Raw genomic sequence first — 13,431 nt, 5'->3', positions numbered from 1 at the left:
TTTTTTTTTTTTTTTTAACATGAAATGCTTTTTTATAGCATGTTTTACAAGGGGAGGGGGTAAGAGGGTCCAGGTGGTGGAAAAGTACAAAATCTTCTTGGCCTGTGCCTTGAAACATGTCATGGTCTATATGGTACACTGCCTTGAATTATGATCTACCTGCAGTTCTTCAGAAGATATGGTACACTGCTTGAGTTATGGTCTCCCTGCTATTCTTAAGAAGACATGGTACTCTGCTTTGAGTCTATCTGCAGTTGCTAAGCAGGATCTTGCAGTTGCCAAGCTTCAGAGGACATTGTGCAGGTGGGGAAAGGTAGGGGGTAAGGGTAAGGGCGAGGGTCCTGGCTTCTGGCATCTCCCCCTTCTCTGTTTAGTTAGAGAAGGCGTCTTATGTTCAATCCCAACTATGTAAGTTTTGAATTTGGATGTCTAATTATGGGGGGTCAGGTCCATTTTGTAAGGAGCCCCCAAGAATGAGATGACTTATTTGGGACCCAGATAGCCTGAGGCTAGAGTTTGGTAACTAATAAGTTGTCAGAGGGTGGAAAGTTAGGGCACCAGGGAGGGGAGGGAGTTGGAGGTTGGGCTATTAAAAATATAAGAAAATGTCACCATAGCCCAGCTTTGACCAGAATGTTCATGGAGTTTTGGAGTTGGCAACAGGAAGGTGGATTTCTCTGCCCTGTGTGTGTGTTTCCATATGACTGCTTCTGAACTGTATTAGAAACTAAGCAACATGTTTTGAGTTCTGAACTCTAGCAGAGTATTAAATCAGAGGGGTCTGCAGAGACTTGAGCTTGTCTTTCTTGTTTTTGTGTTTGAGTTTGTAATGGAGCAGAAGTGTGGGTAGCCTGTGTACCCTGTGGCTGGTGTGTGATATGCGGCATCCTTGTGGGTTCAGCCTTTAATTTATGGGATTTGGTACTAATCTTAGGAGATATTGTGGAAATACTGAATTCTTGGACTCCCCTGGTTGATTTTGGAGAATTGGTAGTTAGTGTAGGAAAGACTGTACACTCGGTATCAGGAGTAGGTACTGGGAAGAAGATGACATGACCTCAAACTGTTTCTGTTAGACACCAGGGAGGGAAGATATGGGTAACATGAAGCTTCATCACATAAATTGGGACAGGTTCAGATCTGAATACAAGATTGGCCTAGACAAAGGGAACTGCCCTTAGCTGAGCTCTGTACTATTTAGTAGGCTAGTTTAGGAGCTTACACTGTTGCCCAGGCTTGTCTTGAACTCACAGCAACATTCCTGCCTTAGTGACTTGGAACTGCAGGGATTCTAGGTGTAAGGCACTATCCCTGGCTTCTGGGTATCCTCAGACAGTGAACTGGAACTGGAGTGGGTGCAGGATTTGCAGATCCCAGAGGGCACTGGGGCCTGTGTGCAGCAGCTGAGAGGCTCTGGGCTCTGCCCTTCTGAGTTGGTGGTGTGCTTCATGTGAGCTAGGCCTATTCTATATGAGGGAATCTGAGAGGCTAATGAGGAAAAATCATGTTTATTTCAAAGTTTGTGTTGTATAATCATGTTAGCTTACTGAGAGGCTGTTGGTGGCATAAACTATATAAATCCACAATTAATTTTTGGGTTTTTTTTTTTTGTCTGATTAATGTGACACATTCTGTGTTGAGTACACAGTTGAGGACAGGTTTATTTGTAGTGCTCTAGAAAGCTGTATAGCTGCTCTTGCTTTCTAGAGAATATGTATGTGTTACTTTGCTTTTGAGGCTAACTATGTAGCTTTGGCTGGCCAGGAGCTAGCTCATCTGTGTAACAGGCTGGCCTTAAACTTGCAACAGTTCTGCTTCTGCCTCCTGAATTCTGGGATTGCAGGTATGCCCCATCATACCTGGCTTTTCTTTTTGGTTTGGTTTTTCGAGACAGTGTTTCTCTATGTAGCCCTGGCTGTCCTGGAACTCACTCTGTAGACCAGGCTAGCCTCAAACTCTCGAACTCAGAAATCCACCTGCCTCTGCCTCCCAAGTGCCGGGATTAAAGGCGTACGCCACCACCACCCAGTTTATACCTGGCTTTTCAAAGGGGGAGTTGTTGGTTTTAGAGAGGTCACACATAGCACAGGGAGCAGGCTTCCAAGAACTGTAGCTAGAGAGCTCTTTTTTTTTTCTTTTTTAAATGAGGCCCTGAGCCCTTAAGAACTCTCACCTTCCCGGGCAGTGGTGGTGCATGCCCTTAATCCCAGCACTTGGGAGGCAGAGGCAGGCGGATTTCTGAGTTCGAGGCCAGCCTGGTCTACAGAATTGAGTTCCAGGACAGCCAGGGCTACACAGAGAAACCCTGTCTCAACCAAAACCAAAAAAAAAAAAAAAAAAAAAAACTCTCACTCTCACTTCTACTGGATTACATGTGCCACCAAGCTCAGCTCTGTTTTCTTCTTTGGGATCTCTGTATGTGGTGGTTTATAAACAAAGTCTCAATGTAGCCCAAGCTATCCTCTTGCCTTTTCTTGCCTCCCACTTTGGTACTGGAGATCAGAACTAGGGACTCTTACAAGCTCTTCTTCTGAGCTCTGTCCCCAACTCCTAGTGCATTGATCATAAGTGGTTCCATTTCTTCCTTAGTTGCATCATCAAATGTACCATGTTAGCTGGAACACAGAACAACTCAGTAATTATTACTGTGCTTAGTAAAATTGTAGTGGCTACAAGATTTGTTTCTTCAGCTTCTCTAGCACATATGTTCTTTCCAGTCATTTGTGGTTGTCGTCACCTTCTCTGTTTTGGGTACTACCAGTTCTTTCTTTTTTTCTTTCTTTTTTTTTGGTTAGGGATTCTTTTTGTAGTCCTGGCTGCCCTCGAATTTGATCTGTAGAATAGGTTAGCTCAAAAGGATTTTCTATAGGCGAATGGACCTGTGAATCAAAACAGAGAAGTAGTCTTGGGCCCAGAGCGAGACTCACATATACTCTTACTCTGTCAAAGAAAGCACCAGGGGCCAGTGAGATGGAAGGGGTTTGCTGCCAAGCCTGGCAACCTGAGTTCAATCCCCAGGGCCCAAATGATAGAGAGAACCCAACTATTGCAAGTTGTCCTGACTTGTATGTATACTGTGTGTGCATAGGTCCCCACACAAACCCTGGATAAATAGAAAGCAAGTAAGCACCACCATGTGGGAAGCAGAGGCAGTCTGCAGTAAAGGATGCCTCTGTTCTAGAACATAGCATTCTACTTAGATCCAGGAGAGTGAAAGCCAGACTGGTAACTGAAGGTTGGCACAAGGTAGTAGCACAAAACTCATGATGGGGTTACGTGCAGTCTGTCTGCATGGCACTTACTTTGTAGCACAAACTGACCTCAAGCTTGGCAATCCTCCTGCCTCAGCCTCCTGAATAACTGGGATTATGGGTGTGTACTACCATGTCCTGCTGAAAAATACACATGTATACACACAAACATTTGGCAGTATTGGGGATTGAATTTAGAGCCTTATGATTTTATAAGGTAAGCACACTTCACTGAGCTATAGCATGATCCCTTAAGCATTTTAATAGATGCATTCAGCAGACCAAACTGAGAGTGAGCTACAGATGTAACAGTACAAAGAGTTCATTTATTTTTGTGATGTTGGAGAACCAAAGTGTGCCCTGAGAGTTCATTTTTAATATATGTTAATGCTGTATTTCTGTAGTGTAAAGATTTGTGTGAGTACTTGAAAGGTAGATCCCTTTAGAGAGTGAAATGTAACCAGAAATTAACTATTCTGTTTTCAAAACTTGCTAATCTGATTTCTGGTATAAATGCAGAGCAGTAATCAGAAATGTGAATTTTATAGAGGCCCAGGGCCATGTGGAAATAGCTTGAGTTTAGCTACGCATATTAGCCCATGACTGTATAAGCCTAGCACCCAGAAGGCTGAGGCAGGCAATAGGCCTCAAGTTTTATACCAGCTTAAACAAGATACCCATCTTGGCCTCTGGTAAATCCACAGGTTTGTAGAATACCTAAATGGAATAAAGGAATGGCAAGAGATACAGTTCAATGTTTCAGCCTCAGGAACCTTGCCTACTGGACCTAAAAAGAGAGGCCAGCAGACCATAAATGCAGGTATCTAAAGTGGCATTAAAGTAGGGCCTTGAGTGATAACTCATATACCATCTTTGTTATTTCCTGGGAATGTGAGTGGACAGGTCCGTCTGTCCGTCCGTCCATCTATATCTTGGTCTGATTGCTTATTGATTGATTGATTGATTGGGACAAGTACTTGTTGTGTGGTCCTGGCTAGCCTTGAACTCAGAGTACGTCATCAAGCCCCATGAGTGGGCAGAGTTCTAACTGCCCTTTTTGTTCTCCTCAGGTTCCTGGGTAGAACTGCACTTCAGCAATGGGAATGGGAGCAGCGTTCCAGCCTCTGTCTCTATTTATAATGGTGACATGGAAAAAATACTGTTGGATGCCCAGCATGAATCTGGACGAAGTAGCTCCAAGAGTTCTCACTGTGACAGGTAGGTTTTCTGGGTATCTCTTAAAGTGTTGATGTACCTAGTAGATGGATAATCACAATTGTGCATGTTTTTGTGGGTGGGTTTCCAGGTCTGAGGCCACATTTGGGAGTAACTCCATTATACCAGGAACCCTGGAGTCTGCTGTGAGGAAGTGATCTGGGGCTCAAGTCTGGAGGGACTTTATTAAACCTAGAGACAAATAACAAAGTCTGTCCCCTTTTTGAAACTGTTCACTGTGAACACCACAGTGTCTGAGCAGTTTTGTTCATGCTCCCAGCTGGCTTCTGTTCCTAGGCAGCACTACTAGGGAGTGAATCCAAGGTGTATGGCTGAGAGTCAGTGATCAAAGGTCAGATGCTTCCAAGGGCTATGCTACTGATCATGCAGGAGGGTGGGGCTTCCCTAGAGAAATGTCTAGCTGGCTCCTATGTGCTCAGCTCAGAAGACTAAAGAATTGCTTGGCACTGGTCTGGTGATAGACAAAAGGGAAGAGACATGCTTTGGAGAGTTCTCTACCATCCCCTTAATGAGGTAAGAGCCCCTGCTTGGAATTTATGCTTCTTATGACACAATTGACATGCTGCTCCATTTTATCCGTTTCTTAATCAAGCCCACCCCGTTCCCAGACACCACAAGATACCAACAGAGCTGAAATAGACACCCACAGCTTTGGCGAGAAAAACAGCACTCTGGTAAGCCATAGATAGGAACATGCTGTAAGGCTCAGCACATGATTAGTCTCGTGGCTTCTATACTTGCAACATATGCGAGTCTTTGCTCTCTCTTAGTTTTTGAGGAAGGTGTCTCATTGAATATGGAGCTCACCAATTTGGATAGATCAACTGGCTAGTTAGTGAGCTCCAGTGATCCTCTTCCCTCTGCCTTCCAGGCCTGGGATTACAGAAGTGACCCACTGTACCCGGCGTTTTACATGAGTGTTGGATCTGTGTTTTTTAAAGTTTTTATTTATGTTTATGTGTGTGTTTGTTTGAGAGAATGCCATTATGTATAGAGGCATTTTAAACCCCACTTTGTTTTTTATTTAGATAGGGAATCCCTATTTACCCTGTCTAGCCTGGAACTTTATATATATATATTTTGACCAGGCTGGTCTTGAACTCACAGGAAGCTACCTGCCTCTACCCCCTGAGTGCTGTGATTAATGATGTGCGCCAACTTGTCCACTGGTGTTGGGGCTCTGAACTGAGGGTCCTAATGCTTGTGCAGCAAGCACTTCATTTACTGAGCCATCTTCCCATCCACCGCTTTCCCTTTTTAATAGAATTTCTAAAAATTTTAAATTGTATGTGTATGTGTCTGTATGGTATGTGCACATGAGTCCAGGTGTCCAGAAGCCAAAGGCATTGGATCCTCTGGAACTAGAGTTATGGGCAGCAGTCCTCCAACAGGTCCGGGTTCTGGGAACTGAATTTGGATTCTCTGAAAGAGCAGCAAGTATTCTTAACCACTGGGCCATCTCTCCAATCCTAGACAGCTCATTTTAAAAAAAAACGTCTTTTAGAAATTAATTAATTGAGGAATCTACTTTGCTAGTGCTGAGGTGGTTACAAATATGTACCGCTACACCTGGCTGATGCAGTGAGTGTGGGGATAAGGCCCAGGACCTTGTGCATGCTGGCCGAGCATTCTGTAAACTGAGCTATACCCCAGTCCATGAGCTCACTTTTCTAATATTAACTCAGTAGAAACTAAAGAGCACCTTTAGCATTGTGAGATCAGAGCCTGTCTTAGTCAGTGTTCTATTGCTGTGAAGAGATACCATGGCCACAGTAGCTCTTAAAGAAAGCATTTAATTGGGACTTGTTTATAGTTTCAGAGGTTTAGTCCATTCTCATCATGGTAGGAAACATGGCAGACATGGTACTGGGGAAGGAGCTGAAAGTTAGTTCTACGTCTGGATTTGTAGGCATCAGGAAGAGGGAGAGCTTGGTTTGGTTTTGAAACCTCTAAGCCCATACACCAAATGAGACACTTCCTCCAAGGCCACACATCCTAATTCCTCCCAAGTAGTGGCATTTCTAGGTGACTAAGTATCAAAACATTTAAGTCTCTGGGGCCCATTCTGTGATTTATCTATAGGGACCTATCAAGGGCTCCAAACAGTGTCCCTATCTGCCACTGACACATCAAGTATCTTCGGTCTTCTAGATCATATTGTCCAAGAGATAGAGCAGCCTGGACCTGTTGAAGAGCCTTCTCCTGCTGCAGGCTCCCCTCAAAGCTGGGCCAGAGTAACCATATACCCAAGAGACAAATGTGCCATTTCCAGAATTCTAATAGGCCTGCTAAACATTGTGTTCTTGGTGCTGGGAGGGGCCAGGTACAGTTTCACCTTAGAAGGAATATCTCAAATACATCATACCACTGGACTTATACTTCACTGATGTAGAAAACCCTTGAATTTTAGATTTATTTCCCATTCTCAGATGCACCTATATGTTACAAGTCCAAAGTAGTTACTTACCACCTCCTACTCACTTCATCCAGTCAGCATAATGTCATCAGTATAGGGAATCAGTGTGCTATTCTGTAGAAGAGACAGATGATCAAGATCCCTTCAAATGAAGTCTGTTATTGGGCCTTAGTGGAAACTGAATATTTGAGAATGGGCCACCAAGTTTCCATGTGACCCAAGCTGCCTATCATGAGCTGAGTGTTATCTGACCCATCAAGTGATTGTGCATAGAAACAATCCACTATCAAATGGAAGTGCTATCTATATGTGTGATCAGGTCCAAGTAAGTCCTGAAAGCACAAGCAAGTTACATGAAGAAGCTGCCAAATAAATGCCAATGGTTTCTACTCCTATTACAATACCATCTGCTGTCAAGCATGCACATATAGCCCTATGGGGTAGCCTTATTATTGGTTGACGGAGCAAGAGAGTAGGTCCTGGTTTACTGATCCAGAACCATCCAGAAGTGGACAGCTTCCACTTTCTGAGACAACTCTGAAAGACACACCAACTAAGAAAAATCTTTACAGTGAGCAGAACTTAGGGCAGTACACATGGTCATAACATTTTATTTTGAAGAAGAAATGGACATAGAATGTGGGACTGTTCACTGATTCAGGAGCTGTAGCTAAATAGATTGGCTGGATAGTCAGGGATTTGGAAAGAGCATGACTTGAAGATTGGTGAGAAAGAAATCTGGGGAAGAAGTATGTGAATTGATCTCTGCAAATGGTCAAAGGATGCGAAGATCCTTGTCTTGTGTAAAGCTCATCAAAAGGTGACTTCTGCTGAAGAATGCAGTAGATAGGATGACCCATTCTGTGGAGAGTCAGCCTCTGCTCCCAGCCATAGCCATCCGTGTCACTGCCCAGTGGGGCTGTGAACAAAATGGCCATGGTAGAAGAGATAGGAGTTATGTGTGAGCTCAACAACATGAACTGCTATTCACCAAGGCTCATCTGGCTACAGCTGCTGCTGGGTGGCAGATTTGCCAACAGCAGAGGCTAACAAGCCCCAGATACTACACTGTTCTCTAGGGTGGCCATCCAGTGACCTAGTGGCAGGTTGACTATATTGAACTTCTTTCTTCATAGAAAGGACAGTGCTTTGTCCTTACTGGAGTAGATATTTATTCTAATTATTGATCTGTCTTAACTGTACATAATGCTTCTGCCAAAACCACCATCATCTATGGATGTACAGACTTCCTTATCCACTGTATTCTACATATTGCTTATGACCATGAAACTCACTTCACAGCCAGACAAGTGTGAAAGTAGACCCATGATCATGGAATCCACTGGTATTACCATGTTCCCAACCATCATGAAGCAGCTGGCCTGAAAGAAAGGTGGTATAAACTTTTGAAGACACAGTGCCAATTAGGCATCAGTAGCCTGGAGGGCTGGTACAAGGTTCCCTAGAAAGTGGTATACTCTTTAAAACAGCATTCGATATATGGTACAGTTTCTCTCATAACTAGGATCCATGGGTTCAAGAATCAAGGGGTAGAAAAAGGAATAGCTCCCAATATCACCCCTAGGAAATTATTTGCTTCCTGTTCTTGTGACCTTTTCTGCTGGCCTAAAAAGTGTGTGTGTGTGTGTGTGTGTGTGTGTGTGTGTGTGTTTTAGGGGATTTGGATGGGGGAACTTAAGCCAGGAGACCAAACAACCATTCCATTGGACTGAAAGCTCAATTTCTGATGCCCTTTAATGAACAGGCTAAGAAAGGAATAACAATTTTAAGATAGTGATTGATCCAGATTACCAAGGGACAATTGGGCTAGTTCACAATGGAAGTAAGAAAGATTATGTCTGGGGTCCAGGAGATCCTTTAGGGTGTCTTTTGGTGCTACCATGTCCTGTGATTAAAGTCAGTGGGAAACTCCATCAATTAATCTAGGTAGGATGACAAAGGGCACAGATTGTTCAGGAATGAAGGTGTGGGTAACTTCCCTCAGGAAAGGAACCAAGGCCTACTGAAGTGCTTGCTGAAAGTAGAGGAAATATATACAGAATGAGTAGTAGAAGAAGGCAATTATAAATATCAGCTGCTAGGGTCATGTGACCAGTTATACAAACGAGGGTTGTAATTGTGGAGTGTTTTTGTTGCATTTTGTTAAAAATGTGTTTATACAGATTTGTGTTTCCTTTACCCAATTTATCATGTAATGTGACATCAGTTAAGAGACTATCAATGGATATCATATTTTAGTTTGAGGTATTAAAAGAATATCCCTGAAGGGACATTACCACCTAAATGTCTTAATTTGTAATGCATTTACAGTTGTAGGAGAGTTAATATCATGTCAGGTGGGGTTCTCTGTTGGGCTTACTGACCTTATCTCTAGTGTGAATGTGGAAAGCTCACCTGCTTTACTTAATATTTACTTTTCCTTAGTCAGAGGAAGATTATATTGAGAGAAGAAGAGAAGTTGAAAGTATCTTGAAGAAAAACTCAGATTGGATATGGGATTGGTCAAGTCGGCCAGAAAATATTCCCCCCAAGTAAGTCCGTTTGCAATATTCTTGGGTAAGATTTTTCCTTTGACAAGGGGACACTGATTGGCAGTTTCTTTCCACCCCAGGGAGTTCCTTTTTAAACACCCAAAGCGCACAGCTACTCTCAGCATGAGAAACACAAGTGTTATGAAGAAAGGGGGCATTTTCTCAGCAGACTTTCTGAAGGTTTTCCTTCCATCTCTATTACTGTCTCATCTGCTGGCCATCGGCTTGGGGTAAGTGATGTTTCTATGAGAATATGGATACCCTAGGACAGGGTGGACCTTGGTGATTCTAGGCCCCAGGAATTTATTTCTATATTGTTTATGGAAAGAGGTTGGTGCATTTTCACAAACTTATTCCAAAGTCATTGTTAGATCAAGTACAAATCTTGTGCTGTGGAAGGTCCTTTCGTCTTTATCCACCATGTCTTGCACAGGGGTTCTCATGACAGGCCTCTTTCTTGTGCCACCTCTACAGTGGATAGATGATCCTGTCCCTTAGCAGTAATGGAATAATTAAGGCCTTCAGGTTTCTGCTTTTGTATCTAATTTAGACTAAAACAGGCCAGGGAGTATAGCTATGGATTCTTTAGATCGTACCAGTGCTAAAAGAGCAGGTTACCAAAAGGACACTAGAGACTGGGAGTCCTGTATTCTTTGCTGGCCTCACAGGGATGAGATTGGGTTTCAGATCTTCCTATGTCTACCTCCTGAGTGCTGAGATTACAGATGTAATCTGCAAAACCCTCTGTCCATGTCAGGGTGAGCTCACCCTCCATATGAAGACAGTGTTGTGTGGCTGCAGTCTATTGGAGTGGCTGGGATGGCACTGTGGGCTTCTGGCCTATGTTAGTTGGGGATATGTTTGGGGCAGAAGGCTTTGTAATCTGCTTATTCTTTTCTCCAAAAGCTGTTCACATGGCTAACGCCCAGTCTGTTCCATGTTGATTTCTTGGGATTTTGTGGGTCTTATAGGTACATCCTAGTCCTTGTTGCCCTTAACTTCCTGCACTGTAGACCCTCAATGTACCTATAGAGCTGCCTGCAGAAATGAAATGGCTGCCTGGGTGCCAGAGGCTCCTTTTAGCTTGCTGGGTGGAGCCCTCCCTGCCTGCCTTCACCACTCCTCCATGTGTGGTTCCCTCCTGGCGCTTGGTCTTACGGACAGGTGCATCCTCATCACCTGGGACTTCTTTCTCAGAACTAGCAAGCAGAAGGGTTCAGTGGCAATTGAGAACATAGGCAGGGGAATCTCTGGATTATAGGCAGTCTTTTTATCAAGACCTGGTCTCAAAACACAAAATAGAACAGAACCAGCAAGGGGAAAACCTGTGGAGGACCTAGGAATCTGTGTTCAGTACCAAAGCTGAGTTTTCCCTTCAGGGAATCATTTCTGGATCTAGTCCTACCTGCTGTCTTTGTCCTTCATCCTTTCCAGGTGGAGAACTTGGTGACGCCATCCCACCCAAGATCTCTTGGCAACTTCCAGTCTTTGATGAACACTACCCTCTTTAGTTCAGATAGCTCACACTCACTGCCTAGTCTTATTTCTTCCCAGTCCACACAGACCTGGCCAGGGAGAATTCTTTCCTGTTTCCTTTCTTAGAGATTGTCATTTCCCTTGTTACCTCATTGCAGAGAAGGGAGGCTTCATTACTTACTCCTTGGTTGGGCTTTGAGGTTAGTGGTAATGAACTGTGTGGCTCATTTGATACACAGAAGGGAATGCAAAGCTGTATAGTGATAGGATGTGGGTTTGGTTTATACTTAGATTTGAATCTGGGATTGTACTGGTAGACAGGTACTCCATAATTCAACTCCTGTTGTTACTATATTAGTATCTTTTTTTTTTTTGTACATTCAGTCTCTTGCACTATTAGAATAATTGAAACAATTGAAATTAAATTTTAAGTAAGAAAAATTAAACCAATATGATAAACATATTAGATGACTAAGAACACTTGATAAAGATTGCAGATAGTCGGGCTGGAGAGATGGCTCAGTGGTTAGAAGCACTGCTTGCTCTTCTGGAGGACTTGGGTTTAATTCCCAGCACCTACATGGCAGCTTACAACTGTGTAACTCCAGTTCCAGTGGATCTGACACCTGCACACAGACATACATGTAGGCAAAACACCAGTGTACATAAAAATAATAAAATAAAATCATAAAAAAAGAGAAGAGATTACAGTCATACTTTATCAAGTATAAGATGGCTAGTTCCCTTCCTGAAGATGTAACCGTGGTGGCCTGGCCTGTTTGAGCTATGTAAAGTCACCTGAGAATTGTGAGACCTGACCGCCATTCCTTTTCTGTCTAGGATTTACATTGGAAGGCGTCTGACAACTTCCACTAGCACCTTCTGATGAAGATTTGGATCTGACTTCTGTTCATACAGTGAGGATTCATGTCTGAGCTGTGACAGCTAATTGAAGAGCTAGCATGATCCTTGGGTGTCTGCACTATGTGTGTTTATTTGTTCTGTAAATGCGGTGTTCCTGATTTAGTGAGACAGAATAGACTCTTATCATGACCTATAATTATACCTATGGGATCAATTAATAAGCATGTCAGACTGATGCCTATTGTAGCATTTACTAGTAAATTTCTTTGAATATTAGATATAAATAGTATAAATAATTTTAATATTGTAGCAATGGTGTATTTAAAAATGATCTGTAATTGTAATCCAGTTAAGACACTTTACACTTCAAAAGAATAAGTAAGTGATATTTAAATCATTAAAGGGTTTTTCCCAAAGGAATATTGTGGCCTTATAATCCTATTACATAGTAGAAAATTAAAGGGTGCGGGTTATCTGTAAAGGCCTCTTACTTTGTGAATCAAGTAGCAAGTAGAAGCTAAGGTTACCCACAAACCCCACTTTGCAGTTTCCCCTCTTCTTGCTTTGCAGGATGAGGATTCTAGCCTTGCTGTCCACCATTACCTTGGGTGGCCAGTTTTGTTGCAGGCACCTTTATCACTCTGCTGGATTAAATTCCACTGTTTGTACTTAAATTTTGTGTGCTTTTAAAATCAGCTATATTGTAAGCAAATCTGTCTACTTTAAAAGACTGGAAATGAAAAACAAAATCTTTGCCAAATCCTTTGGAGAATACTGGATTTGCATATGCATCAATCAGTATCCAAAGCTTCTGTTAAATCGGATGTCCTCCCAGTCTTCTCTTTTCTATAGCATGGTTTTAAAGCCTGCCTCCTTGACATGCTGTATAGATTCTGTTGTGTTTGTTTCACTGTCCCACACTTAACTCAGGTGTGCTAAAATAAAAGTAACATTTTAACAGCCTTTTGTTTATATTTACATGATTACTGGACATAGTTATATCTTTAATTTGGAGCAAGATCCTACAGGATGTAATAGTGAAAAACAGGTGTTTTCTTGCTTCAGTAAAATGTTTTTGTAAGGGAATGCCCTATAAAATTAGGTCAGATATATTGATACTGAGCAAAAAAGCAAGTGAAGGGTAATAAAAGCCTAATCTTTTTACCTGAGTACAAAGAAGTCAGGCTGGAGTAGGCTGCTTGAAGAAGCCTGATGGTGGAAGCTGGATGGTTGAAAGCAGCTGATGAAATGAACCCAGCTAGCTCTGCTCCAGGCAGCCCCCACACACAGACACTAAACACTAGATTCTACACTTAGTATCATACTCTAATGAGGAAAAAGAAAGATGTTCTTATCTTTTCCCCATGAAATGCTCAATCAGAAATAGAAGCTGTATCCTGAAGAAGCTGGCATGTCTGTGAACTGCCAGTTTGGTGCTGAGGCCACCTCAGGGTTTTTTGTTTTGTTGTTTTGTTTTTATGTTTCACTTTGTTTTGTTTTTTTGCGCAAAACATATAATTGTAATTTAATCATTAAACAAAATAGACAAGGCTAAATTGTCTATGAAATAGTTGTCCACAGACTTCAGAGTCGTCAAGGTCATGAGAGACAGACTGGCAGACAAGAGGAGATAATG

General features: G+C 42.5%; 1 protein-coding gene across 1 annotated transcript in view; it reads left to right on the top strand.

Moving 5' to 3' along the window:
- Positions 1 to 12,758, top strand: part of Bnip3 (BCL2 interacting protein 3) — a 19,199-nt gene extending 6,441 nt beyond the window's left edge. The window contains exons 2-6 of the mRNA XM_028787179.1: positions 4,322 to 4,469; positions 5,080 to 5,161; positions 9,349 to 9,455; positions 9,536 to 9,685; positions 11,772 to 12,758. Coding sequence (XP_028643012.1) covers positions 4,322 to 4,469; positions 5,080 to 5,161; positions 9,349 to 9,455; positions 9,536 to 9,685; positions 11,772 to 11,817 — 533 coding nt within the window. The 3' untranslated portion in view covers positions 11,818 to 12,758. The remainder of the gene's footprint in view (positions 1 to 4,321; positions 4,470 to 5,079; positions 5,162 to 9,348; positions 9,456 to 9,535; positions 9,686 to 11,771) is intronic.
- The last annotated feature ends 673 nt before the right edge of the window (positions 12,759 to 13,431 follow it).

Source organism: Grammomys surdaster, unplaced genomic scaffold (genome assembly GCF_004785775.1).
Source record: "Grammomys surdaster isolate TR1022 unplaced genomic scaffold, NIH_TR_1.0 125612, whole genome shotgun sequence".
Taxonomy (NCBI): domain Eukaryota; kingdom Metazoa; phylum Chordata; class Mammalia; order Rodentia; family Muridae; genus Grammomys; species Grammomys surdaster.
Note: the sequence above shows the minus strand (reverse complement) of the source record. Positions and strands in the feature narration are given on the sequence as shown.